At 43.0% G+C, this 27,673-nt stretch overlaps 3 protein-coding genes across 4 annotated transcripts in view; 1 reads left to right on the top strand and 2 right to left on the bottom strand.

The window, feature by feature from the left end:
- Window positions 1-515, bottom strand: part of plch1 (phospholipase C, eta 1) — a 73,017-nt gene extending 72,502 nt beyond the window's left edge. Inside the window, exon 1 of the mRNA XM_061827356.1 lies at window positions 338-515. The gene's annotated coding sequence lies outside the window, so the exon portion shown is untranslated. The remainder of the gene's footprint in view (window positions 1-337) is intronic.
- Window positions 516-1,243: 728 nt separating this feature from the next.
- c18h3orf33 (c18h3orf33 homolog (H. sapiens)) lies at window positions 1,244-7,560 on the bottom strand. The gene is made up of 5 exons (XM_061827357.1): window positions 7,328-7,560; window positions 6,564-6,623; window positions 4,772-4,931; window positions 1,698-1,858; window positions 1,244-1,615 (listed from the first exon to the last, which is right to left on the bottom strand). The coding sequence occupies exons 1-5, from the start codon at window positions 7,463-7,465 to the stop codon at window positions 1,358-1,360; spliced, it is 777 nt and encodes a 258-aa protein (XP_061683341.1). The 5' UTR covers window positions 7,466-7,560; the 3' UTR covers window positions 1,244-1,357.
- A 2,419-nt stretch (window positions 7,561-9,979) lies between these two features.
- The window catches only part of LOC133504615 (mediator of RNA polymerase II transcription subunit 13-like), a 28,420-nt gene continuing 10,726 nt past the window's right edge, over window positions 9,980-27,673 (top strand). Inside the window, exons 1-16 of one of the 2 annotated variants that reach the window (XM_061827047.1) lie at window positions 9,980-10,982; window positions 12,748-12,982; window positions 14,487-14,655; window positions 19,552-19,697; window positions 19,778-19,975; window positions 20,062-20,256; window positions 21,019-21,175; window positions 21,254-21,361; window positions 22,824-23,540; window positions 23,616-23,832; window positions 24,845-24,875; window positions 24,961-25,079; window positions 25,166-25,256; window positions 25,334-25,530; window positions 25,607-25,794; window positions 26,716-27,605. In XM_061827047.1, coding sequence (XP_061683031.1) covers window positions 10,917-10,982; window positions 12,748-12,982; window positions 14,487-14,655; window positions 19,552-19,697; window positions 19,778-19,975; window positions 20,062-20,256; window positions 21,019-21,175; window positions 21,254-21,361; window positions 22,824-23,540; window positions 23,616-23,832; window positions 24,845-24,875; window positions 24,961-25,079; window positions 25,166-25,256; window positions 25,334-25,530; window positions 25,607-25,794; window positions 26,716-27,605 — 3,724 coding nt within the window. In that variant the 5' untranslated portion in view covers window positions 9,980-10,916. Of the gene's footprint in view, window positions 10,983-12,747; window positions 12,983-14,486; window positions 14,656-19,551; window positions 19,698-19,777; window positions 19,976-20,061; window positions 20,257-21,018; window positions 21,176-21,253; window positions 21,362-22,823; window positions 23,541-23,615; window positions 23,833-24,844; window positions 24,876-24,957; window positions 25,080-25,165; window positions 25,257-25,333; window positions 25,531-25,606; window positions 25,795-26,715; window positions 27,606-27,673 lie in introns of both variants that reach the window. The other variant, XM_061827046.1, reaches the window with a different exon arrangement.

The raw sequence follows: 27,673 nt of genomic DNA, 5'->3' as shown, positions 1-27,673 counted from the left end.
ATAGACTCACTCCTAAACCTTGTTGAACACCTTCCCACAAGAGTTGAAGCTGTTACAACCACAAAGGCTACATCAACATCATAGCAGAGGGATTTAAAATGAATTAAAATCACGAGTCGAGGTCAGAGACCAAATACTCTTAACAATATTGTGTATGTACATTCACATTATTTGTAGAAAAACTTGCTATGTTCCAATGAGTTAAGTCAGCAATTCTCATTATGTCAGATTAACCAAATTTAGCAAGCCTTGACCTCACAACCCGCAACATATTTTCATCCACTGAGTGAAATGACCGCGCATCCCCGTGCTTCAGTCCACACTGGAGTCCACTCACCAGTGTTTTTGATTGACCCCCATTCCTGTGCCCTGCAGACTTGGCTTGGTGCGTCTCAACCGTGGTTTCCCTCCCACTCCTCCCCGTGTGACAGTTCAAAGTCTGACAGCCCACAGATGCACCTTACAATTTAAACTAGATAGCCAATGGCAAGCCGCCTTTGCCTTAACAGTCACTTGCCACATTTGCACAACAAAGGAACCCCCTGACTGATTCATCAACCCATCCACCCCTCCCCCTTCCTCACACCCCTCTTACCCCCTTTCCCTTACCCCGGTGACTCCTCCTCTCTCGTCTTTTGTGCTTGACTACAAAAAAAAAATCTCCAGTGTGACCCTCCTCCTCCTCCGCCTCCCGTCCGCTGCTAATCTCCTTGTGTGCTCATTGGGATTGAGTGCTTCAGTGCACCCTCATGGGACAGATCACGCTGTGGTCTCATTTGCAGAAGTGCCTCAGTGAGGTGTCATTTTGAGCTGCATACAAACACATTTAGGCCTACACGGCAAATTTGCTCTGCTTATTATTAATCACTCTCATTAGTTAAAAACACATTAATTTGGGGCTAGTTGACATCGTTTTCTTCTTATGTTTAAGTGCTAATGCATCTAATAGGACCCCCCCATGTAGACACACACATACACAAGGTTCCCATGGGGCGAGAGCGAGGCCAATATAGCCCTGAGTAGGCTTTGTAGTTCCCATTTAGTGGCTCTATAGCAACAGTAATCACAAGAGGACTACGCAGTGGCCACAGCAACACAAACAAATGGAACTCACAAAAAAGTTGAGAATTTTCAGCTTCGGAGAGAAATTTGAATGAGGAGGGTACTTATACTAAACGTTTACAGGCAATGTAGTGCAAAAAATAAAAAAAAACTAGAAAAGTACTGACACTTGCCAAGGAAATGTTTGTAAGTTTCATATTCAATAGCATGAGAAACAATGCTCCAACTTTTAACTGGTTGTATACTTTCTTCAAATGTAAAGCAATTGAAAAGAAAAAAGTTTCTTATTGAATCCTCAGGTCCTCCCAAAGAGCCTGCATATTAGTCTGAATAACGCACTGTCCCGTACAGCCTTGACGGCCCTCTCCCATTGGCTGTCTTCCCTCCACAAGCCCAGCCTCTTCTTCTCCGCTTTGACCTCTGCCCTGTGCAGCCGCTGATGCAGACGCCAGTAGAGGCGAGAGTGCTGCGAGAGTCCGGCGACAGGCGCCCTTCGGGCAAGGCCCAGGCGCAGGACCTCCTCGTTCACAGAGCGGCCCCATGACGACCCCTGCTGAAAAACGGAGGGAGGACAACGGGGTCAAACATTCTTTTGGCTTGTTATTTAATGGGGGGGGGGGGTAAACGTGCTTCACCGTGCTGTGCGCCACCAAACAGTGCAGTGCATCGTCCTGTCGGCTGATCAGCTTCAACCACACTATCTGAGAGGGAAGCACTCTTCTCCGCAGCCATAACTTGCCCTCCACCGTCAAGTCCACGCCAGCAAGTTTCACCAGCAAGGGGGACGTGGGAACACCTGGCCAGACAAAAAAACGCAACATTTAAATGCATTCAACGGACAATCAGTGAACTGGCACAATATGATAAGATCTAAAAGTGTTGTACTTAAATGAGATACTACACTCCTTACTGTTGGTCATTTCTGTCATAACTGATAAAATTTAATTGAGGAAAAAAAAAATCTTTTAAGAATGGAAGTAAAATTAAAGAACGGGGATATGTGAATGCGCAAGTATGCCACCCACTTAGAAAGAGTGTTGTGGTTGATCTGATCTTAGAAATCAGTACACACTGGCCATCATTTAAAGTGCAATTGTTTATATAAACGCATATAAATTTTATCTGTTTGAGCTAAAATGCTTCATAGCAGAAATGTAAAGGCTCTGTGACTAAAAGTGACTGCTAGCACTCTATCTATCTTGGTGTGTTGTTTTGTAAGTAAATACTGTACTTCAAGCTTCTTACACAAAGTTCATCAATTAAAAATATACCCTTTTAAATTGGATTTTCATATTCTCAAGTAATACAAGTGTAAAAATAAGTGAGCCCATGTTAATCGTTAAACTGCAAAGAACTCTATCTTAATTTAAAGCAACATTTTGTGTTTCAATATTCTTAACCGTCACACAAGTGTAAAAATAAGACTTCCATTGCAAATATTGATGTATGCAGGGTGGAATAAAATGCATTCATACATTTTATGTACTGCTTATAGTCACTAGGTTCACTGGCGTGCTGAAGCCTATCCCAGCTAATTCTGGACTAGAGGTGGGGTACACCCTGATCTGGTCGCCAACCAATTGCGGAGCACATAGAAACAAGCAACCATTCGCACATATTCACACTTATGGGCAATTTAGAGTCTTGAATAAATCTATGCCCATGCATGTTTAAGGGATGTGGGAGGAAACCAGAATACCCGGAGAAAACCCACGCAGGCATGGGGAGAACATGCAAACTCCACACAGGCGAGGCCGGATTTGAACCTCAGAACTGTGAGGCAGATGTGCTAACCAGTTGTCCAACGTTCCTCCTTGATTTCTCTCTCATGCTGTTAATGTATTATAGTTAAATGTTGATAGTTTTATTCAATTCCCAGGCTCTCAGAATTAATTCAGGAATGATGTCATGGTACAGCCTCAAAGCATTTACCAGCTGTCCAATGAGATTGATCTGACATCATCCCTTAAACTGCTTAAAAACAGGCACTACAGGCCTCCAATAATTTCTTTCTTCCATGTTTCTGCTTAGAAACCGCACCTCTCCGCATCCTCACAAGTGTTCTTCTTTTTAATCAAAGTCAGTCATGGTGCAAAAGTTGCAGCTTGTTCGAAACAGGTGAGCTATTACTTTTTTTTAGTAGGGACATATTACAGAATAAATACAATTCAGATCATTTACATGAGACCCCCCCCCCCCCCCCGGCCCACATTGAGATTCTCTGCCCAAAACTTGGCAGTTAAGCTGCGTAAAGAGGTGTCACTTTCAAACAAAACTACACTCCACTACACTAACACTGTCAAAGCCAAACGGTATGTCTGGTTACATGAAGTTTTGTTGGATTAGCATTAGCTAACATTGCTAGCGTCTGATAATCCGTAGATATTCAATGGGCGCACACTGGCTGACAAGTGTAGTGTATGAAGTGAGTGAAAATTCTGTTACTATCTTTATGGATGTGAGCTTTTCCCCCACACTCACTCCCCAAATCAACTTGCAATGCCCTAGCGCTGCCCTTGGTCGTCATGGCAACTGAAGCCACACACTGTTGGCAAAGCAGTACAAGGGATGGAGTTAAAGTATCTAAGTAAGTAGTAAGTAAGTAAGAGAGAAGTAGGGTGCGTTAAGTGGTATATAATAATTGATTCTTGGTGTATTTTAACAAAAGTATTCTATAGACATGTTAAGAACCCAAGGATATGTTTCAAATGCATCACGGAATTGTTATGATATAATCCATCCATTTTCTGAGCCACTTATCCTCACGTGTGTCGTGGGAGCACTGGAGCCAATCCCAGCAGTCATCGCGCAGGAGGCGGGATGCACCCTGAACTGGTTTCCAGCCAATCGCAGGACACACATAAACAACCATTAGCGCTCACATTTATACCTTAATTTAATTTAGAGTCTTCTGTCAACCTAGGGTTAGCGTGTTTTGGGGACGTGGCAGGAAACCGGAGTGCCCAGTGAAAAGCCACACAGGCACGGGGAGAACATGCAAACTCCACAGAGGCCAGGCCGAATTTTAACCTCAGGACTGTGAGGGAGATGTGCAAACCAGTCATTCACCGTGAATGTGGTCTGGTTGTGTTGAATAATTTAACTACTGAATACAGCCATTTGTGTTCTGTGGGTTTATGATTGTGTAGAAGCATTTTGTTCAGGCTTAACGATCCTCTGCTTTTTGTGGCATATAAACCTTTTTTTTTCCAGGGGTGCGCCGTCGATTACTCAAAGAGTTTCGCCATTCACGGTAGGGCTTGTTCCCTATTCCCCGTGAATAATAGGGGTTCACCGTGGTAATTATTGGATTTTGTATGTAGCGCAATGACATAGCCGAGATATAAGGTACACGTTTACTCTAATGCAGTTCGTCCTTGTGAACATGCGTGACATGCACATCTGAACAGTCAGCAAATCTCATGGCATGATAGTCAATGTTTGTCCTTCACAAGGCTGATGGAGCACACACACAACACACACACACACACCACACACACACACAATACCGGCAACCATGATTTGATAAGACAGCTAGCGTGCTTTAAACACACTAAAAATGTCACAGTGACATTAGAAGAGGAAACCTGTGATCCCACATTGAGCAATAATGCTGAAAGTCACAATGTGTTTGTGTGGATTTTAATGCTTAATATTTTCCAGCATTTCTAACACATTTAAGTGAAGGAGCGGGTGTCATGCGGATGACCTTTGTGTTTGGTTAGTAGAGGTGAGAGCAGCGGCAGGTATATGGGCACATGATCCACTTGGAGGCACTGATCAGTGACAGAATGAACCCTCCCGCGCAGGCTGACGTTGCTGGCTATGAAACGAGTTGGGATCTCAGACACTGATTGGAATTTGGTGATCTGAAGAAGAGACCATATATGATTTTCATGCATATTTTTTAAACTGTATACGCACATAAACACCAGCCAAAATGTTAAGTATGCGGGCACAAGGTACCGTCCAATGCACGGCTTTATCAAATGTTGCCTTTTCAAGTCACTATCCATCCATGATCAGAGCCGCTTATACTCACACGGGTCACAGGAGTGCTGGAGCCTATCTCAGCTATCTACGGCCAGGAGGCGGGGTACACCCTGAACCAGTCGCCAGTCAATTACAGCGGACATAAAAACAAACAACCATTCACACTTACGGGTTATCTAGAATCTCCAATCAATGTATGTTTTGGGGATGCGGGATGAAACTGGAGTGCCCGGAGAAAATCCACGCAGGGACAGGGAGAACATGCAAACTCCGAAGAGGCGGGCCGGGATTTTGAACTCCGGTCCTCAGACCTGTGAGGCAGACCCCCAAACCACCACTCCACTGACTTTGCTTATTTCCTCAAAAATCTGGTTGAACTCCAAATTGTATATCCAGTTTTTGTAGAATTCCAGTGTTTAAATGCTGTGTGGACCAAACTCTGATACGAGCTGTTCGGTCCCTGTATGACCGCTGTCAGAGTTTGGACCACATTGCCGGCAATAAGTCGGACTCGTTTCCAGTGAGACTTGGACTCCGCCCTTTGTCACCGATTTTCTTCATAATTTTTATGGACAGAATTTCTAGGCGCAGCAGAGGCGTAGAGGGTGTCCGGTTTGGTGGCCTCAGCATCGCATCTCTGCTCTTTGCAGATGATGTGGTTCTGTTGGCTACATCAAGCCATGATCTCCAACTCTCACTGGAGCGATTCGCATCCAAGTGTGAACCGGCTGGGATGAGAACCAGCACCTCCAAATTTGAGACTATGGTCCTCAATCGGAAAAGGGTGGCATGCCCTCTTCAGGTCGGGGATGAGATCCTTCCCCAAGTGGAGGAGTTCAAGTATCTTGGGGTCTTGTTCACGAGTGAGGGAAGAATAGGATCGGGAGATCGACAGACGGATCGGTGCACCATTTGCAGTGATGTGGACTTGGTATCGGTCCGTTGTGGTCAAGAGGGAGCTAACTCGAAAGGCGAAGCTCTTAATTTACCAGTCGATCTACGTTCCTACCCTCACCTATGGGCATGAGCTGTGGGTCGTGACCGAAAGAACAAGATCCGAGATACAAGCACCCGAAATGAGTTTCCTCCGCAGGCTGTCCGGGCTCTCCCTTAGAGATAGGGTGAGACGCTCGGTCATCCGGGAGGGGCTCAGTGTCGAGCCGCTACTCCTCCGCATTGAGAGAAGCCAGATTAAGTGGCTGGGGCATTTGATTGGGATGCCTCCCTGGTGAGGTGTTCCAGGCATGTCCCACAGGAAAGAGACCCCGAGGACGACCCAGGACATGCTGGAGAGACTATGTCTCTTGGCTGGCTTGGGAACGCCTCAGGATCCTTCCGGAAGAGCTGGAAGAAGTGGCTGGGGAAAGGGAAGTGTGGGTATCCCTGCCGAAGCTACTTTCCCAGCGACCCGACCCGGAAAAGCAGTAGATAATGGATGGATGGATGGATGGATGGATGGATGGATGGATGGATGGATGGATAGAAGTGCCGCGTGTACGAACACTTACCAGTTTGATGCTCCTCGCTATGACGATCACCCCAGCAAGCGCGAGTCCGCCACTTATGCTCTGTGTGGGAGATAAAAGTTGGATTATGACAGTATCACAAAAGCAGTATACAAAACGTTGTGCATAAAGCATCAGATATATGGATGTTCTCCTTGTCCTTGCTTCGTTTTTTTTTCTTTTTTTTTCTGGTGCTTCAGCTTCCTTCCAATTTCCAAAAATATGCATGTGCCATGCAGGACGGTCACGATTGACTCGTCGATTGTTGATTTTTATGTTAACTGTACGTTAGCTGGGATCCTCAGCAACATTTATGAAACTGAGAGGTACTTCTTAGGTACCGATTAATGCGAAGGACTACTAGTTTGATATTCAGGTCTAAGGCTGCTTCACGTAAAACTTCATATGAAGGTTATTTATACTATGGCTGCAAAAAAAAACACTATTTTGATAATGGATTAAACTATTTTTTTTTTTCATTTTTCCATAAGTTGATTACAAAACAGTAAATGGCTTGGTCCGGCTTATGTCAGAAAACAGGTGCAAACATTCATCATTAGTTTGGAAATGTCACATTGCGATGGAACACAAAAAATAATGAAAAGTTTGCATTCAGTAAGTACAACAGACATGTGGGAATATTTAATGTTGACAATAAATATCATAGCGCTATTTTTGCTGTCATTTTTGCGCAAGTGTGGCTAATGCCGTACACATCAAGGAAACCTTATTTTGTTGTACCACTTCCGCGTTCAGGAGGTTCCTACCCGCACAAGTGTCAGATTATCATCTGCCAATTGAGAGACAGTAGACACGATGTTGTGTGACGCCCTCGTTTCTCGTTGTGTTTGTGGTCTGCGTCCCGTCCCGTCCGCAGTTTGCGTTTCTCGACTGCACTCCGGCATGTTGTTGACATGTCGATTGTGGCGCTGCAGTCGCCGGAAGTCCCGCCCCCTATTCTTTCTCCACCTACCAGGAGGGCACGATACTGCCAACGTCAAAAAGTCTCCGCCCGGTGGATTTGGAAATTACACTATGACGTCGGTGATTTACGCTGTAATGCGTCATCAGGCACGTAAATATTTACTGGAAAAATTGAATACACCTTTCAGGGTAGGGGAGAGGGTGCACATGTGCAGACATATATTGTGTTTCATGACAAATCTATCAGCATGTTCTGCTTATGAAAATTACATATGTTCACATTTTGACACGAAAACCTGTGATTTTGGACTCCCGTTTCATTGAACAGCAACACAAATGTATTTTTTGATACGGAGTCTTTGTTTTTCCTATATCATGTGAAGTATACAGATCATCAATATTTCGAAATATGCGGCAAAGTTACAAGAAAGGGTACATGATATGGCACCTTTATATACTTTTCTATATCACAATATTTTGTCAACTATAACTTAAATATGTGGTAAAGTATAACATTGGATTCAAATTATATTGTACCCATCTATATTTTGTATGACAAATAAAGTGTTATGGGTGGCATGGTGGCACAGCTGCTAAAGCGTTGGCCTCACAGTTCTGAGGACCTGGGTTTAATCCCAGCCCCCCCTGTATGGAGTTTGCTTGTGTGATTGTAAATGCAGCTAGTTGTCTCAATGTGCCCTGCGATTGGCTGGCAACCAGTTCAGGGTGTACCCCGCCTCATGCCCGTTGATAGCGGAGATATGCTCCACCACTCCCCACGACCCTTGTGAGGATAAGCGGTAAAGAAAATGGCTGGATGAAATAGAGTATTATTTACAATTTGATATAATAATAATAATTATGCATGTTTCTAAATATTCATACATTATATTTAAAAAATGTTAATTGTTTTAAAAATTAAAAATGTGAATGCTGTAATATGGTGCCAATATCTTAAAATTCTTATATGCAGAAATATAATAGCAACTCCAATGAAATTGGGACGTTGTGTTGATCAAATAAAAACAGAATACAATGATTTTGAAATTATAGTCAACCTATATTTAATTGAATAAGCTACAAAGATAGATATTTAATGTTCATACTAATAAACATGTCGTTATCATTAATTTATAATTTTATGGCTGCAACACTTTCCCCAAAAGTTCACAAAAACTTTTTCACAAAGTAGACATACTTGGCTCCTGAAACTTATCTTTTAACCTTCATAAGTTCAAGTTCAAGTTCTCAGGTGTCAAATCCTAAATTGTAGCCAATTCTAGAATGTTATTTCAGGACTAAGTGGTCGTTTATGTGATGGTCAGTGCGACCTCCAGTGGACAAAATGCAGCAAAACGTATTTGTGTCCGAAAATAATTGATTCGTCCAGATTGGACCACCTAACAGGCCAGTTCTGGCCCCCGGGCCGTATTTTTCACAAACCTATACGAAATATCTTTTAGATGTGAGGATCTTATTGTGACAACTTGGGAATTTTCAGAAGGTACCTGGAGTTCTTAGAAGGTGACATTAAATAAATAAATAAAAACATTGGAATAGTTTGTATGGATCAAGAAAATGGAACTTGGAGGAAATCTTGGAAAATTTCACCTAAATGTGGGACCATTTTTTTCCGAAAATTTGTGAAATGTACTTTTAAAAATGTAAAATTTGGAGATTATAGAAGTTCTGGGAATATGAAAAAATATTTTGAAGTTGGAATTTGTCAGAAATGTGGAAGTTTTTGTTGGAGTGATAATTAATTACATCTAACATGTGGGAATTTTGGGGAGTTACTGATGGTGTAGTGATACACACTCCTGACTTTGGTGCGGGCAGCATGGGATCGATTGCCGCTCAGTGATGGTGTCGATATCTGAACTGTGACTGACTGGCGACCAGTTCAGGGTGTAGTCCACCTTTCGCCCGAAGCTAACTGGGATAGGGTCCAGCTTTCCTGCAACCCCCGTGAGGATAAGCGGCTTGAATAATGATGTGATGTAATTTTATGGTGGAGTGTGCAATGAGAAAAATATTTTAAAATTGGAATGATTCAAGTGAAAACTATATCTATTCAAATTATATTGTACTACTAATTTTAAGGATTTTTGAGTGAACATTTTGTAAGACTGGAAATTATTGGCATGTGGAAATTGTATTCAAAATGTTTTGAATGACATGAGCAGATTGAATCTGGAATCGACATGATGGGAAACTTTTTGCTATTGTTTATTTTTTGTTAGGAAGGAAAAGGTTTTGGGTGAAAAATGAGAAGTTCCAGGGTAACTGTTTTTCATTATTATTTTTTGGGGGAAAATTGTAAGACAAACATGTCCTGAATTTTTGGTGAATGTGTCAAAAGTTGGCATCCTTCGAATCGGTGTAGAAGAAGCGTAGGACGCCGAGAAATAATCAGAATATAAAGGCAACTTTTCGGTGCAGAACAACGTGCGTTCACTTCACACCATCACATGAAAACGTAGTTGTAGTGAGCAACGTGTTGGCCGAGAGTCATCACTGAGGTGGTGAGCACCGGTGACAGTCGTATGACAGATGCAAGTGGAGCTTTCATCTTGGTAAACTGTGAAGTCATGGAGCTACTTGGAGCCCGATGACGCCCCCATTAGCGGCGATCGGCCAATCACAGCCGAGAGGCAGACTTGTCCTCCTGGCCGCCATTAAAGAATTCAATCCATGAGCTGAAATAATGGAAATCTGCTGCTGGAGCCGCGGATCGCGAGCAGGGGGGTGCGCAAGCCGATGAGTAGCCTCGCCGTTTGCGTCCTTTCTCCGGGGGCCGTTTTTCGCGGAATCGTCACGGGGAGCATCATGGTGCTTGTTAGGGAAGCGGGGGGCGGTGGAGCTAATTGTTTTCTGTAGGCTCGCGTTGTGGACCTCTGGCATGTTAGCTCGTCTGCTAGCAGGCTAGCCGAGACCAGGGGGAGGGGAGAGAGAGCGACAGACATACACACAGACAGACACACAGAGTTCTTTTGCCTTGAAATTGTTTCAGATCGGCTAGCGGCCATTAGCATTAGCGCTCCCGGGGCTGAAGTTTTTCTTTTGACTTTCCGAGCTCCCCCGTTTTCAGACGGCGAATATCACTTAGTCAGCGCCAGTCAATCCGGGTCATGTTAACTCGTGCTATTTGTATATTTACGGTAATGTAGCTCGCAGCGGACCATACATTTCAAATCGTTGAGCTCGATGCTTGTCTTTCCGGTCGATGCGATCTATAACGTTGGCTTAGCGGTGGCTAGCCCCGGCTCGAAGTTATCTGCCTGACTAGCGGCGGCTAGTCGTAGGAGCAGTAAAACACTAGCGCTTCTCCGGCTCAAGCGCTTACCCCCCCTCCCCTCGCCCCCCACCACCTCCCGAGCAGTTCTTGTGTGAGACGATGGACTTCAAGGTTCCGAGGACGCAGTGACAAGGATGAGTTCGTGCTTTGTTCCAAACGGGGCCAGTTTGGAGGACTGCCACTCCAACCTCTTCTGCCTGGTAAGACCGCGTAGCTTAGCCTAGCTCGTTAGCTGCGCCCGCTGAGGCCACAGAAAGCCATTTTGGCTAATCAGCCTGCCCGAGCTTTGTAACGTCACTTGCAGACTGGCGTGAAGGCATCGGGGCCTCCAACTTGCAAATCGTGATCTCGGCCAACTTCCATAATAGGAGCAGCACACACACACACACACACACACACTGCGGGGCCAAGTGGTGCCCACTTGCCTTGAGAATAGGGCTCGTACGCTGCGTCGGGTGCACACAATACGCTGACATTAGCAATAATTACGAGCAAGTTGCAAGACAAACACTATGTAGTGTTAGATGAGCCTGTCAGCTGTGAAACGTTTCACCCCACTAATCAGGTTCTACGGACGTGTGCGCTGCCAACTTTGGCACATTATTCATTTTGATTGTGCATGTCATTTTCAAAACATGTTTGTTTATTTTGTGAATTTCACTCTTACAGCTGCTCATTATGACTGTATGTTGACTGTATCAATTCAATTCCATGCGTAGTAGGTTGATTGAAAACTCTACATTGTCCGTAGGTAGGAATGTTTATTTGTTTCTGTGTGGCCTGCGATTGGCTAGTGACCAGTTAAGGGGTACCCTGCGCCTGGCAGAAAGATAGCTGGGTTCGGCACCAGCACGCCTGCGACCTCAGGGTAGTTAAGTGCTACAGAAAATTGATGAATGGATGTTAATTACGGAGTGCCAATTAAATCTGCCTCATCATGCTGAGGTTCTGGGTTAGACTCTAGCATTTCGGTGTGGAGTTTGTGTGTACTCCCCGTGGTTAGGGTTTCAAGTACATGGATGTTATTTTAATTCAATACCTGAAATTGTCCATTAATGTGAGTTTGAATGGTTGTTTGTTTAGTCGTTCAACTGGCGACCAGTTTTGAGGGTGTGCCTGGCTTCTCGCCCAGATTCACCTGTCACAGGTTCCGTCTCACCCTTGACCCAAATGAGGATAAGAGCTCGAGAAAATGGATGGATGTAGCATTGTGTGGAATGAACAAAATTGTACATCTGGATAGTTATTTCCCCTAACCTTTCTCGCTTTATTTGTGTGAAAAACACATTTTATGTAGAAAAAAAAAATAAAAATTGTAAAAAAAAAGCTAAAATATCCAGTGGAAAAAATAGCATTTAAAAGAAACTGCAAAGGTGTTTTCAATGCGATATTGTTTGCATCCATGCTCCTCTAGCTAAGCTATAAACCATTATTTGCAGGTGTTCTAAGCATGCTACCACAAAGTAGTAACATTGCTGCAGTTACATTAACCTTCGTTCATCGGTGGTGCAATCTTAGTGAAGAGTCTGAGGTTTAGGGCATGTCTTTTCACACACAAACGCACTAACTTGTACTCTCTTGGAACTCATAAACGTAACGTATCATCATCATCTTTGGCAGGTCATCCCCACACCTCACTTTTCAGTCAAGTTTTTTTACATTATATTTTGAAATCATAAGCACAGTACTGCATGTATAGTGTCATTTCACAACGGAATTAATTTATCTCAATGGACTTTATACATGAAGTATGCTCTCTGGCAAGTAAAAACTTCCCCCTAAGGAAAAGAGCTCATACACACCCTAGAGTCGGTGTGGGTGGTCATCTGCCTCGACCCGTTGTGAGGAGAGAGTGACAGAGGTCAGGGACAGTAGGCAGAGAAAGATAGGAGAGGGATTGTATCTGGGCTAGGGAATTATATTTCGTCTTCAGCCTCACGTGAATCCCTTTCCCTTCCTTTTTAGGCTGATTTGACCGGGATAAAATGGCGACGCTTTGTGTGGGAAGGGCCTACGTCGTCGCCCATCCTCTTCCCCGTGACCGAGGAGGACCCCATCTTATGCAGCTTCAGCCGGTGCATGGCGGCCGACGTGCTGAGCGTGTGGCGGCGGCACCACACGCCCGGTCGCAGGGAGCTCTGGCTCTTCTGGTGGGGCGACGACCCCAGCTTCGCCGAACTCATCCACAACGAGCTCTCCAGTGAGTGCGCGACGTCCGATTCGACCTTGTCCGCGTGTACGGTATAGTCGCTTCGATGTAAGGACTCGTAGGAGTTGACAGTTCAACGTGCAGGTGTAACAAAGACACATGTTGTGATTTACTAAAATTCTCGATTCAAAAGCAAGGCACGTGTTTTTTTCCATTGCAACTTGGATTATACAACATCTCATGTGTTGTGAGTCAGTCCTCCAAAGCTACGTGGAATCTGTTGGCTTTCAGCCACCGGAGATTCAGACCGGTATGTAGCAGCTTTCCTCAAAAACGCTTGTGGAATTTGATTTTCGGCAATCAACATGACCTCTTTCTGGGTTTTATAATGCAATTGTTTATCAGTGAGACATGTCGTCTTGGGGAGGGGTCGCCACAAAATTGGCGTTGAAATGATCGTGGGGCTACAAGTAGGGGAAATGTATTCAGTTCAATTTACTATCCAACCAGTACATTAGGTACACCTATACAGTTTGACACAGGCTTTCCCAAACTCTTCCATATTAAGGTAAAAATTGGAATGACTAGTAAAATGCCCAATGTAATAACATCATCATACACAGTAATCTCCTGTCCCAGAAATGCAGCAAAAACTGATAATGCACTCATACCGAAAGCCACCCCAAAATGTATTTTTTAATAGTTTTAACTTAAAATTACAATCGCACACTCTTTAAACACATTCTAGACACAAACACATTGTATAAATATATGGACTTTAAATCATCTTGAAGTCATTTTACTCACCAGTGAAGATGCAAAACTTGAGTGAAAGGGTGGTAGAAAGCGAGTGATGTTTGGTATTTTTGTATGCTTTGGCATACTGGGGGCTGTCTGTTAAAACGGCTGGCAGTGTCTGTTTTGTGCGCTGCATTTCCCCAGCCATAGGAATGAAAGCCATTCTCCTTGTACTGCACGGCAAAGTAGTGTATTTGCAGCTCTTCACAAAAATAAAAAAATGCACAGTAAGCTTTTGATGCTACAATACAGCCGGGGCATCAACAAAAAAATGTTGGAATTAGAAATCCTCAGGCAATCAGACCACGGCGTTTGTACTGTTATAGAAGGTTATTACTTTATTGTATGTAAACAAATTATAATAAATGCGATGCATTACAACAAATGGGAATCAAGCCCTTTACCATGGAACTTTCACTGCTTTACTATCAGTAATTATCAGCAGTTTACTTTTGACAATCAGTAACATTATAATTAAGCATTATTAACTTTAAGGTAGAATATTGTTATAATAGTATTTGACTCATCAGTTTGTGCATCATGTTCAACCATTGTGTGTTTATAGTTGATGCACAATAATAAATGTTATAAGTTATGACGGTGTCATTCAAAAGACGGTTTCACTTGAGTTGTCCATTTAGTTTACACTCAACTGACAACTTCGATGGTAATTAAACACACAATTGGGGGATACCCAGTGGGATACGTGCATGTGCTTGTACATTTCCAGTTTTCTAACTTCTCCGCTTGCCTCAAGGTGAGGAGGACGGCGAGTGGGAGAGCGGGCTGTCCTACGAGTGTCGCACACTACTGTTCAAAGCCATCCACAACCTGCTGGAGCGTTGCCTCATGAACCGTGGCTTCGTGCGGATCGGCAAGTGGTTTGTGAAGCCCTATCAGAAGGATGAGAAAGTCATCAGCAAAAGGTGGGACCGCCTGCTGTTAGCCTGCTCAGTAATGACCACATGTAATAATAAACAGTACTCTGCTTATACTCGTAATTTAGCTGCATTTATGAAGTACTACATGCCAATGTGTCTTTTTTTCCCCTTAGCCAAATATATGCTATCCATCCTTCCTATTAATTTCTGCATGCACCTTAAAGATGCTTTTGGGCAAATTTTTTTGCAATGCAAACAAAGCGGCACAACTGTCTGCAATATATATATGGCAGTTTTCTTCTGCTTGGTGGACCATTCATCTGTACGCTACGTTTTTCCGAATCAAGATGTTCCTGTGTAGTGCTTTCAAAGCCGGGCACTTAAAAGAAGGACTGCGTTATGTCTTCATTTAATTAATATTTTTTTAGGATTTTTTTTTTTAAGCGTCTTCTGTAGATTGTTGCCTTTCACTATTCATACTGACAACATGGCAGCAAACAGAGGCGAGCTAGTTTACTAAAACTGCTTAGTCGGTCATTCAGAATTGGTTCAGATTTGCAGCGTCAGTTAATGAGCAAGAAACGGTCCGCTGTATGTTTTAAGACTGTTGAACTTGAAACTAAGGTGTGCAGCATGAAAGCCAAAGTTCCCGTTAAGAAACAGACACCATGAGCCACGTTATTTCCTGTTTTATGTAAGATTTACAAGCCCAACAGAAGGTATTCGATCATCCTGAAACATCCACCTAATGATGGTAAAAGCTGTTGTAATAATCTACATGCAATCTATGTTCAAGATCAATCTAAATGCATAAACTTCACCAGGGTTTATTTCCATTTAGTCACACTTTATATTTTTGACTACATCCGGTAGTGTGACTTCACAATAAGAGAATCATGAAGTTGGTCAAACATTAAAGCTGCATGAAACGAAACAAACTTTGCACAGCTGAAAAATAGATGCTAAAAAATGTATAGCTAAAGGTCCCATCAGAGTTTTTTTCGGTGTTTTTTTTTTTTTTTTTTTTTGGGGGGGGGTGATATTGTAACATGGAACAGGGCATGCAGGTTAAACTTCAGGAGGATATCTACCTGGCAGAATTTTTACATTTTCAAGTCAAAGGTTAATTTTGTTTGGAGCCAGCATATTTTATTCATGTTAATTTTGTTTGGAAGCATCCCGTTTTATTCATTAGGTTCAGTGTCAGTAACATGTAACACATTAATCCCAAAGGGAATATTTAATTTGTTAAATTGTCAAACATTTCAAATGTTTTATAAAGATCTATTAAGGATTGTGTTTAAATGACCTCTTCCAAGTTTTTAATTGTTCATTGTCATTTTCTTTTTAATGAAACGCCAAGATTCTTTTTATCTGAATTAAAATCAGAAGTGGGATTTTTCTGAGGTGGAAAATGATTGATTTTTAAGGTCGTCTCGGCCTGCCCTACTTACTTTATTAATGGCAATGGGTTTGAAGATGTGGACAGCATCAATATGGCTGTGACGACAAAGCTACAAAGGATCCTGGAAAAATCCTTCCAGCAGTGTGCGAAGGCATGTTAGAAAAGGCTGGGAAAGTGTATTAGACTCCAAGCAGATCACTTGGAAGGGAAACACTTGTAGTTTGGATTTTGAAAAAAAAATATTATTTTATGAGACCGGTTGTGGAAGCTTTCTGGCAGGATTGGTTTTGTATTTATACTTCAGCAGGGACAGATGTTGTCATTCATACTATTTATCCTTCAGTTGTTCCCATTGGCAATCATCTGGAAAAGTGGCACTTGCAGATGTGAGCTGCTTGGGGTACTCTAAGTGTCGCACTGTTTAAGAACTAACAGATTGTGATACCATAGGTATAGTCGACTGTTACATGTTGCTTGATCTTCTCACGTGTTGCATTTTTGTCTGTGTCGGCGTCGTTTTAGATGTATTAAATCACAGTTGTCTTGATGTGTGACCTCCTCCACCATGAGACAGTGTTCTTTGCGCTTCACTATGTGACGCAATGCAACACGCCCCCTGGAGAGCGGCCGGGTGGTTCAGTTAGCAAGGCCTGGTTCCTTGTCCTGTGTCTCAATATGTTTCTGCGAACTGTGCCAAAACATGTTGACTGCGTCGCCCTGAGCAGACTCCGCTGGAGCCGAGCCAAGCCAAGCCTAATTACAAGAAAGGCGATCAAAAGTAGATGCCTCGACTGCTCCAATGTGTTTAGTCCACATGCTTGTGTTTTACCACCGCCAGGCTCTTTGTACTTTCTGCTGCATAGTTCTACATATTTCTTCGGTGAGGTTTGAGAAATTCACTTACTCTTAGGCAAAAGATCAAGACATACCAAGTATTCAGGTAAGCCCTTTTTAATTTTCTTTGGATAATTGTCAGTTCTTGATGGTAGAAAGGACAAACGTTGCCTGCAGGCAGTTTCTACCAACTGTCAGTCCAAAATCTGTCTGTTACAGTATGTGAAAGCAGCCTTCAGCAGGTTTCGGTACATATTTAGGGGAGAGGCTCCACACAGATGCACATGCAAAGTGGATTTGAATGTTCTTTTTCGTTCCAACGAAGACCGAAATCATCTTTGGCAAATTTATGGTCTAGTGTAGCAGTAAGTGCACATTGATTCTGTTAAGAAAAAAGCACCCCCCCCCCCCCCACACACACACACACAGGATTTTTATCCTTTCCCCTTTTGAAATTGTCCTCACATTTGATTGTCATTGTTTGATAGCCAAGTAGGTCATGACTCAACATATGCAAAATGGTTTACTTTGTTTTCAGGGCTTTCTTAGTAAATAGTACTGTGGTACCTGTATAGTAAAATACATAATATGTAATAACTAAGATTAAATAGTATTTAATTAGTTATTACGTGTCCAATACTGACCATTATTCACAGGAAAATTATATTGGATCAACATATAGAGCTAAAATAATCACAGAAAATTATGCTACTGAGATGAGTTGCATAAAATACTGAAATAACAAAAAATGACTCCATTATTATCCTTTTGAGTTTTACTGTATTTCAAAAATTTTAAACCATTGAATTTAGTTGCAATTTGTCTTACTAGAGCATCCAGCATCATGAAATTCTGTAGCCTGGACTTTAATATTTAGTAATCGCTTTAGATTTCCATAAATTACTATTCTACTAATAAAGAGATTTCTGTTCAGAAATGCAAGTAAATAATGAATCCTAGTATTGCCGGTGCTGTCAATTCAGAGCGGCTGTAGCGTAAGACTTAGATTAGGTGGCGGTCTAATAAATGTGTTACGTGCTGTAAGTGGGAGTTGAGTCAGTTCCTCCTAACACAGTTGTTGTCACTCACCCTCGCCGGCCAGTAAACAGGGTCAGCCTTTGGAAAATGCTGAGCGTGCACTGTGGTTTTAGACCAACTATGTCAACAAGTACTATTTGAGTGCACTTGGCCGCTTCTAGAATTAGGAAATAATGAAGGCTATTATTGTATTATTTTAAGTCTGTAAAATAGTTTTTATTTCCAACCTACAGAAATTCACTTCCAGAACAATTAGTCCAAATTTGTCTCAATTTCCATATTTTCCATCTTTTGTCAAGAGCATTACGTGGGACAGCGATTATAAAGTACTATTAATTAGGTTTATTATTTAATAGGGTAAAAAATAATTGGCTGTACTCTGCAGTTGCACAACGTCATGATTCTGTAATCGTTAATAAATTATGGCTTCAGTTTTTATTTTCATTTTGTTTTTTTTGCATCAACTTTGTAATGGCAGGTGCAATTGCAGCCTGAATCAAAGTATATGAGATTTGGATGGGCCATTGTCAAAACTTGCTTTTTCCTAATTCTGTTTTGAACCTCTGTATTTAAAAAAAAAATAATAATAATAATCTATTGAAGCAGATGAATCCGATCTCAAACATCAATATTAAAACCCGGGACTCTATTTTTCAGACAAACTAATAACATTGCTGATAGATTGGATTGTTTATTCATGTATAGTAGATCAGATTTCTGTTTTCTGAATGTACTTGTATTTTTTTATACTATTCATAATCATTATATTTCCTATATCCATTTTCTACTGAAATTATGACACTGTGGGACTAATAATGGTTATGTTAAAAATATTATTGCTGCTATTTATGGTGTACAGTAGTTTTTATCTGACCCCATTCACTGAAGACATCTCTATTGACCCATTTATTCATTTCCGGTTGCCTTGTTATTTTGGGTTATTCTCTAATATATCAGACAGCAGTTCCAGAGCTGTATCACTCGATCACTTATTTCAATGTTTTATGACTTCACAACGCAATAGCTTAGCTACTAGCATCACGCTTTTCCATCTTTGCAGACACGCCTCACTATCCATGATAATGTAAACAATTTAAAGAACATGGTAAGACGAATACTTTTATTAGCGACCATGGAGGCGATGATTAGCAGGTTACAATGGCTTGACACCGGACCCAAAGAGAACTTTGCCCTCTGCTGCTTGAAAGCGGGGGTAATAAAATCATGTAACCCCCAAGCAGTTCCCCCCTCTTTTCTTCACGATGCTGGAAACCGTGCCAAACTGGATTGCAATGTCAGACGGTGGCGCGCTCTCCCTTCCCAGTATCCGGAACGATCACTGTTAAGCCGGTAACGAGTCAGCGTATAGTTATTTCCCAAAAAAAAAAAAAAAAGTTCCATAGCCTTGCTTTTGCGTTTTTCTTCTTCATTCACTTTTATTTAGAAGTTGTCCATTAATAAAGGTATTGATAGTCTTATTGGAAAGTATTTTAAGCAGTTGGATTGATGACATTGAGAATATGATACTACATCTTTGTTGGTTTCAAAAAGGTACCTGCCTGCAGGTGATCCACTTGACGCCTAATTCCAAAATGTGATTGTGCTTTTGAAGGACCTAATCCTGCTGTATTAAATGTCGCCGTTTGTCTCTCACCCCGTTGCAGTGAGCACCTTTCCTGCGCGTTCACATTCTTCGTGCATGGCGACAGCAATGTGTGCACGAGCGTGGAGATTGCGCAACACCAGCCTTTGCAACGGCTGAGTGAGGAGCACCTGAGCCTCGCCCAGCAGAGCTCCAGCCCCTTGCAAGGTACAGGAAGCCTCTCCTTGCCGATCACACTTCTTTTTGTTGCCGTGATTCTTTGTTCACACGCCCAATCTGCATTTTAGTCATCTTGAGCCCTTACGGCTTGAACGGGACCCTCACGGGCCAGGGCTTCAAGATGTCCGACCACCCAACTCAGAAGCTCATCGAGGAATGGAGGCAGTTTTATCCCATCAGCCCGGATCCCAAGGAGGTCCAAGAGGAAAAGATGGAGGATGGCGACTGGGAGGATGACTCCCTGGCGGCTGTGGAAGTCCTCGTCGGTAAGGCATCAAACATTTTAAGTATTTTCTCTGTTTTCTGGAACACGTTTAATTTTTTTCATCCTATGTCTGTGTGTGTCTTCCAGCTGGTGTAAGGATGGTGTACCCTTCCTGTCTGGTGCTCCTTCCTTTGACGGACCTCCCTGTTGTGGTTCCTCAAGGCTCATCCAACACCTCAGGAAGCATGTGCAGCGCTCAACCGGGCCAGGCTGCCCACAGAGACCCCGCCATGTCCTCCGTCACGTTGACTCCACCAACGTCGCCGGAGGAAGCTCAGACTGGTACGACTGCAACGATTTCCTAAATGTACAGACCATGTGGTGTCGTAGCTTGACTTCCAAGTTTTTTGACTTAGGAGCTGTAACTTGGGTGAGTTTCATTTTTAGTCATGAGACAAAATTTCATTTGTGGGCAGTTGAGCTTCAGATATGCTTCTCCTTGAGGGAAGTAGGGGGGGAAAAAAAGAACCGCTACGCTCAGTGATGTGTTTTCTGCCCTTTATTGAACAGGACAAGCAGTCAAACAAAAAAAATTAAAACATTCTTAAGAACAAATGTTGGTTTACTCCAATGGTTTTCAAACTTTTAGGGGCATGACCCCCGGCTTCCTTCCCTTTGGGGGATTACATTTTTTGCGAGGGCCACATTCACAGATGTACTTTGAGCGGTATGGAACAGATGTGGAAAATGGCCAATTGGAGCTGGAGCGAAAGCTTCTGACGTCACTCCGAGGCCACTCCCAATTAAAGGGACACAACACACATGCACCAAAGTGTACATGTGTGGGTTTTGGCTTTATTACACTTTATAAAAACAGGTTATTCCTTTGTACGCTCTTTGTTAAAAAATAAGTTTTGGGGGAGCTGAAATTGCTCAATGGCAGTTCACTTATGTTCATTGGGGGAAAAAATGTTTTAAAAATGAGTGAATTCAGTTGTGAATTTGGTCGTGGAAGAATTAAAACTTGTATGTCAATGTACCACTGTGTTATAGATAGTATAGTCATAGTATTGGTATGTAACATGTTTCTTTCCTCCTCTGTAGACTATCAACCGGCTCAGAAGTGGCATAAATTGTCTTCTGTGTCTGACGGCTACAGTTCCAACAACACTCTTCATGGGGGGAAAATCCCTCGCAGGTTGGCCAGCCACATGGTGGAGTCTGTTTGGCAGGAGTATAACATAAACCGCATGGGGAACAAGTATGTGAAGGCATTTCCTCTCCTTCCATAAGATAAATGCCAGGAATTTCTTATTAATTCATTTTTTTTCTACTGTAGGAGGAAGTTTACAAACTTGACCAATGGCACCTGTGAGGAGGAGGCAGACAAACCAGGGCTTTGGGATTTCGTGGAGCCCGTCCACAGGCCTCATTGCAATTGTTCAAGGTACACCCACGAAATAGCCCATAGCATAAGCCAATAAGATTATTATTTCAGTTTCGTTATCATAAACTGAAGACAAGGATTAATTAACAGGATAAAGACAGATTCCATGCTAATTGCTCAGATGTTGTGACGTAGTTATGACACACAGAAACAAGTGATTGGCTGATAACAGTACACTCGTCACATAGGTCTGTCTGGAGTTGCATTATTGCAGAGAGTAACTATCTTTGAACAGGAAAAATAGCAGGCATATTAGTGTCTGGAGAGAAAAAGAATACGCAGTGATGCATAATTCTGTCTGAAACTGAAATTATTAGGACTACAGAATGCAAATTTTACCTCCTCCCTGTTGAATACAGCCTGTTGTAAACGTGGCATTGAACATATTTCATAACCATTTCAAAGAAAGAGATTTTGATTGGTATTTGCAGGAAAAATTCTCTGCAAAATCCCATGAGCAGGGGAAAAAAATGGAACTTCAACACATCAAATCTCATTAGCCACTTCAAATGTCGTCATTGATACAGTGGTGTTTTGAAAGCCTATAAAGACACCTCCTCTGCTACTACCCTAAAGCTAGCCATGAAGAAAATGGAGCGTGTTCCATCACCGCTAGACAATTTGTGACCTGATGGCCATAACGATATGTGACTTCATCATGGAAATGATGGCACTTGACGACTAATCCTTTTACCATCATTGAGGACACTCCCTTTTGTCAGCTAATAAACCACTTAGAGCTACAGCTTGTACTCCAAACCGCGATATTTCCGATTGCTTGCCTGCAAAATCCGACATGATTCCCACACACCTCTGTAGACTGACAGATGGAAATAAGGACGTGAGATCTACTACCCATTTACGGATGTTATGTGAGCCCTTGTTCTCCGAAGTTTGACGGTGGAGTTGCACGTCTCAAAGGTTGTCAGTGCTATTGTCACGTTCACGCACGTTTAGATTTGATAATCCATTGAAAGAAAAATAAATAAATAAAGGCGGGCAATTACCTTAACAGGTATTGATGTCATTTTGGGCTACGATAATTATTTTTTTCCCAAAGGTGTGCACAAACTGCAGTTAGCAAAAGAGAAAAATATTAATGTTATCGCTTATTGTATCTGTTAAGAAGCAGTAAGTTATCAGTATCGACGAAAATATTGTGCATGCCCGATGACAAATTTTGAATGCGGAATTAAAAGAGAATTTCATTTCAACACTAATCTGAAAAGGAAATCTCTATCTGCTGACAATAGCGCAACCAAAGAAGTACAAGACAATCAAATGTATAAAGAAACGTCTCCTGACCATTTGAACTGCACAATATGCTCTGGTGTACAGTGAATTAACATCCTTGGCCTCTAAATGACCAAATACTTTTTATGTAGTTTAGTTTTGACTAGATTGTATATGCAATAATGTTTTGGTAAGTATATATATATATTTTTTTTTTCTCCTGATTTAGACATAAAAATCAGAAGCAACGGCCCAACAGCACCTCAGGACATCCGCCGTTGTCAGGCCAGCCCACCCCGCCGGCCCCCAAGCACAAGCTGGCCGAGAAGGGGGAAAAGGGGGAGAAGCAGCAGAAGAGGCCCCAGACACCCTTTCACCACCGTAACTCTGTGAGTGACGAGCAGCCGCTAGAGCCTCAAACCCAGAGACTTTGTCTGCGAACGCAAGAAGAGGGATCCTACCCTAGCCTGCACCATGTGGACACCACCGCACCCTCAAAAGCTCCCACGCTGCACACCCACGGCCCCTCGGCTGACCTTGTCGGCTCGCCGCCACCCCCGCCACTTAGCCCGCACCCCTGTGACCACGTTGAAGGCGACCTGACTCCGGGTGGCATGAAGAACTCTACGCCCATTCACCAGCCCTTCTACCCCCCTTCAGTGGAGCCTTGTCTGTTGCCTCAGAAAAGTTCGTCTGAGGAGCCCCCTCCAGAAAACATGCCATTGCCTCTCCCCTTTCCCCCTCCCTTTAATGAAACCCTGGAGCCCACCGTCTTTATTGGTTCCGCTGTTAACCCTAACGAAGACCCCGGGCACAACCCTTGGAAGTACTTTAACTTGCCTAGAAAGAAGGCAGCCATCTTTCAGACGCCAATGCTACCTGTGGATAAAATACGAGATGATTCTGGAGGTGGTGCAGTCGCGGAAAGTGTTGTATCTGTTACTGAGTAAGCAACTTGCCAGCCTGCAAAATACTAAAATTTTAATGGAAATGAAAAAATTAAACCAAATCTCCTCTTCAGGTTAATGGCAGGCTCAATGAGGCCTCTTAAAGTGTCCCAGGAACTGGTGAAGACCTACGCCCAGCGGAGGAACACCTACCTGTCATGTGCCACAGTGGATTGTGACCACGGCGAGGAGCCGGACCCTTATGCCTTCGTCGAGGGGGACGAGGAGTTCACGTTTACGGAAAAGAGGGACAAGGCTGGAGCTGAGAGGGATGGGAGCAAGAAACACAAGGTGGGTATCCTCACAATCCAGTCTGGGTTTACCACTTCTACAAACGTTTTCTATATTCCGCTGGAAGGTTTAGCATTTGGCTAAATGTACTTAATTCTTCATGGGAATCGTAATGGTTGGACTTTTGGAAATGAAGGTTGGATGTTCCTGTTGAAATTTAAAAAAAAATGTTTAAATTGAACACAATACGTCAGATTGTTTTGAGATGTATGTAGGCCTGTCACGCTAATGAATTTATTGATCTTGTGTCATCTTTTGGATCATTTGTACTGCTTACTAATGGTATCCAGTATTGCTTTAAGTGCTGATTTCTCAACACGGTCAATGACTGCATCTCTTTGGCTATAAATCTAGTAATGCCCATGTTTATAATTGCATTGTTGAGAAAAGACTTTAATTCCAAACTTGTGGGAAATGTCATAGGGTGTTTTTAAGTGGACTTTTATTCCAGATTTTGTTGCAACATCATACAAAATCAACATAGTAGCTCGTCAATGTTGCCGGGATTGCCGGATTCATCTGGCTTAATCCAAAATCTTCCTTCGCCGCCGCTATGGCATTAGGTTTTGGTACTAATTCCCTTTATGTCGCTCAGCTTTATCTAATTGTACAGCGACCAGCTAGTCATCGGTAAACTTAGCTAAACTAGACTCAGTCTTTCTGTCTGATTCAACGCTGTCTGCGTCATCAGTTTTTGTGTCCACGTGGGGGAGTCCCGCCTCCTACAGCTGTGACTAACGGGCAAGGGAACGGAGCACCACCATTTTATTTTGCTGACATATGGAAATATACAAACTTGTAAATGAGAATTTGAGTCATAAAAGAAATTGTCATTTTATTTATCGAACGATAAGCAGATTTGGTAATTATCACACTAGGCCAAGATGGATTTCCTCATCTATTAAGCCTTCAAACGGATTGGTGATGGGGCTTTTTCTTTTGTCTTCAAATAATTGGAATGACAAAATACTGCCGTTTATTACATTAATCTCTGATCTTCTTCCAAATTTAGCTGGATGATGGATCGGGGGCTTCAGCTGATGGTGAGTGTAGTTCATTGGTGTAGAAATCAGATGTTAGGACAGGGCGCATTCTCACTCTGTGCTTTGTGTGCACACGTTGCAGAAGGTCAGGGCCCATCAGGCACTAAGCCGGCCGCCTCCACCAGCCTCATCCATGAGAACGACCTGGCTGTGTCATACAGCGACTTGGATAAAATTTTCAATTCAGATGAAGATGAGTTAGCGGTAAGTACGCTTCTAAAGATGCTCTCAGAATTTTTAGGAATGAGTGGATGTTGCATTACTTAATGACTCTATTGTGTATCACAAAGCCTGGAGCCAAAAGAGCTGGCGCAGGTGTAGATGAGAAGTTTGTCTCAAAGGATGCAAAACCCACCTCTTTGGACTCCTTGTCATGTATAAGTAAGATTATCATCATCGGATCTTTTCAGTTGTGAATGTTTTGACAAGGGAAGTAATAGCCTCCTTTTCTTCGGCAGGCACGGCAGATCTGCACAAGATGTTTCCCACCCCGCCCTCTCTGGAGCAGCAGGGTTACTCCCCCATGAACTCGGGCAGCAAAGACAGCCTAGAAGCAGGGGCGGGCCTAACCCTGCTGGACGGGAGCCAGCTGAACAACCATTTCAAGATGGAAGTGGAGGAGGGTTTCTGTAGCCCCAAGCCCTCCGAAGTGAAGGTACGTGACACCCCCGCCCAAGCTATGAACACACGGACACCATCTTTGAAATTCTCGCCTGTATCTTTGTTTGTAGGACTTTTCTTTCGTGTACAAGCCAGAAACGAGTCAGCCGTTCATTGGCTGCTCAATGTACGCCCCGCTGAAGACGCTTCCCAGTCAGTATCTGTTGCCGATCAAGCTGCCAGAGCACAAATATGTGTACATGCGCAGCTGGAGTGTCGGCAAAATGGAACTGATTCCGCCGGTGGTGCCGAAAGACAGGTAAGAAATGCAGAACGCTTATCTGTTTGTTTGGGAAGACTGAACTTCATCTTAAACAGTACAATTCAATATGATAATTTTAGCATCAGTTTTGTAAAAAGCAAGTCATGTTATAAAAAGAGAATTATAAATGGAAAGGTTTGGCAGAACTTCGCTATCAGTGTAGTATGTGAATCTATTCAGTAAATTAACAGTGGTTTAGTTTCTACAATCATGACTTCAAAATATTCAAATGTTTATACAGAATACAATGTGCCCTTACAATGTTGTTAGAATTGTTACACATTTTATGTGGTGTATCTAAATAATGTCAAACACAAATTAAATAAGCCACATTTAAAAATGACAAATGTCAATAACCAACAGATGCTATGGATTTTATAATCATTTTTACAAATTTTCATAACTGTTTTGCATGCACACTGGTATCTATATATACTTAGTTGGTAGTAATAGCTGATGCCTCATTGCAACCCACTAGCTCTGTCTCTGGTTGCCATGCCAATGAAGCAATTCTATCCCATTGCTCCATTTGCATAAGATTCGCCTGCCCCCTCAAAACGAGCAGAGGTCAGGGAGGCTCCAGTTTCTTTCTTTTTAATCCATCGGTGTATTTTGACAAAAACAGAAATGGTAAGATGCTTGATGATTGATTTAAAAAAATTCCCAAAAATACAAATCTCCCCTTTTTTATGAAAATTTTGATCGTTTGAGCAAGAATTTGCTCTGTTAGTAGACCACAAAAAGATTTTCGGGGTGGGGGGGTCTTGTTTGTAATTCATATGGGAACAACTTTCCAAAAAGTCAGTTTGGTGAAAAACATCTCAAGACAAAATGTTTATTTTTATGGTATGTATACTGCTTTCAATTCGACTTTCTCATCCAACTGCATAACACTGTTCTTTCTCAATTTCATCAAAGTAACATCCCAAGCGTGGAGGCTGACGACATTCAGACCCACACCCCTCAGACCCACACACCCGTTATGTCCAGCAGTGCCCCACCCAGCAACAGCGGCGCGGGCATCCTCCCCTCCCCGGCCACCCCTCGCTTCTCTGTGCCCACGCCTCGCACTCCACGGACACCTCGGACTCCCCGGGGACCTTCCAGCGTTCAGGGCTCGCTCAAGTACGACAACTCAGACCTCTACTCTCCCGCCTCCACTTCCTCCACCTGCCGACCGCTCAGTTCTGTGGAGCCGGCCACTGTTCCCTCCATCCCGGAGGCCCACAGCCTCTATGTCACACTTATACTATCCGAGTCGGTCATGAACCTCTTCAAGGACTGCAACTTTGACAGCTGCTGTGTGTGCGTGTGCAACATGAATATCAGAGGGGCCGACGTGGGCGTGTACCTGAAGGATAACGGGGAAGCTCAGTACCCCTGCACATGCGGTTTCAGCGCCGTTGCCAACCGACGCTTCGGTCAGTCAGCCGGACTCTTCCTGGAGGACGAACTGGATGTGGTCGGGCGTGGCTCGGATGCGAGCCGCGACACGGAGCGTTGCTTTGAAGAGTTGCGGTCGTCTGCGAAACATAAATCCTGCAGTCTGAAGGAGAAACCACCAGATGAACTCATTCTGCTGCTCCAGGATCAGTGCACCAACCCATTTGCACCGATGGCGGGTGTGGAGTACCCCAAACTGAGCTCTGCTCCCAGCTCGTTTGTGAGGGTGGAGGAGAGAGACTGTTACAATGACTGCTACATGGCGCTGGAGCACGGGCGGCAATTCATGGACAACATGTCAGGGGGCAAAGTTGACGAAACACTAGTGAAAAGCACTTGTCTTCACCAGTGGCCAAAATGCAAATGTAAGCAGACCCATTTTCTCCCTTTCTCCATCTTTAACTTGTCTTTATTCCTTTTTAAGGTAATGACG

Source organism: Syngnathoides biaculeatus, chromosome 8 (assembly GCF_019802595.1).
Source record: "Syngnathoides biaculeatus isolate LvHL_M chromosome 8, ASM1980259v1, whole genome shotgun sequence".
Classification (NCBI taxonomy): Eukaryota; Metazoa; Chordata; class Actinopteri; order Syngnathiformes; family Syngnathidae; genus Syngnathoides; species Syngnathoides biaculeatus.
Note: the sequence above shows the minus strand (reverse complement) of the source record. Positions and strands in the feature narration are given on the sequence as shown.

Excerpts from the sequence above, each read along its gene's own strand:
- c18h3orf33 (XM_061827357.1), bottom strand. The coding sequence starts at position 7,465 with ATGCCGGAGTGCAGTCGAGAAACGCAAACTGCGGACGGGACGGGACGC. Across the intron at positions 6,624-7,327 it reads ATAATCTGACACTTGTGCGG|AGCATAAGTGGCGGACTCGC; the intron begins GTAGGAACCTCC and ends TCTCCCACACAG. Across the intron at positions 1,859-4,771 it reads TCTACTAACCAAACACAAAG|GTGTTCCCACGTCCCCCTTG; the intron begins GTCATCCGCATG and ends TTGTCTGGCCAG.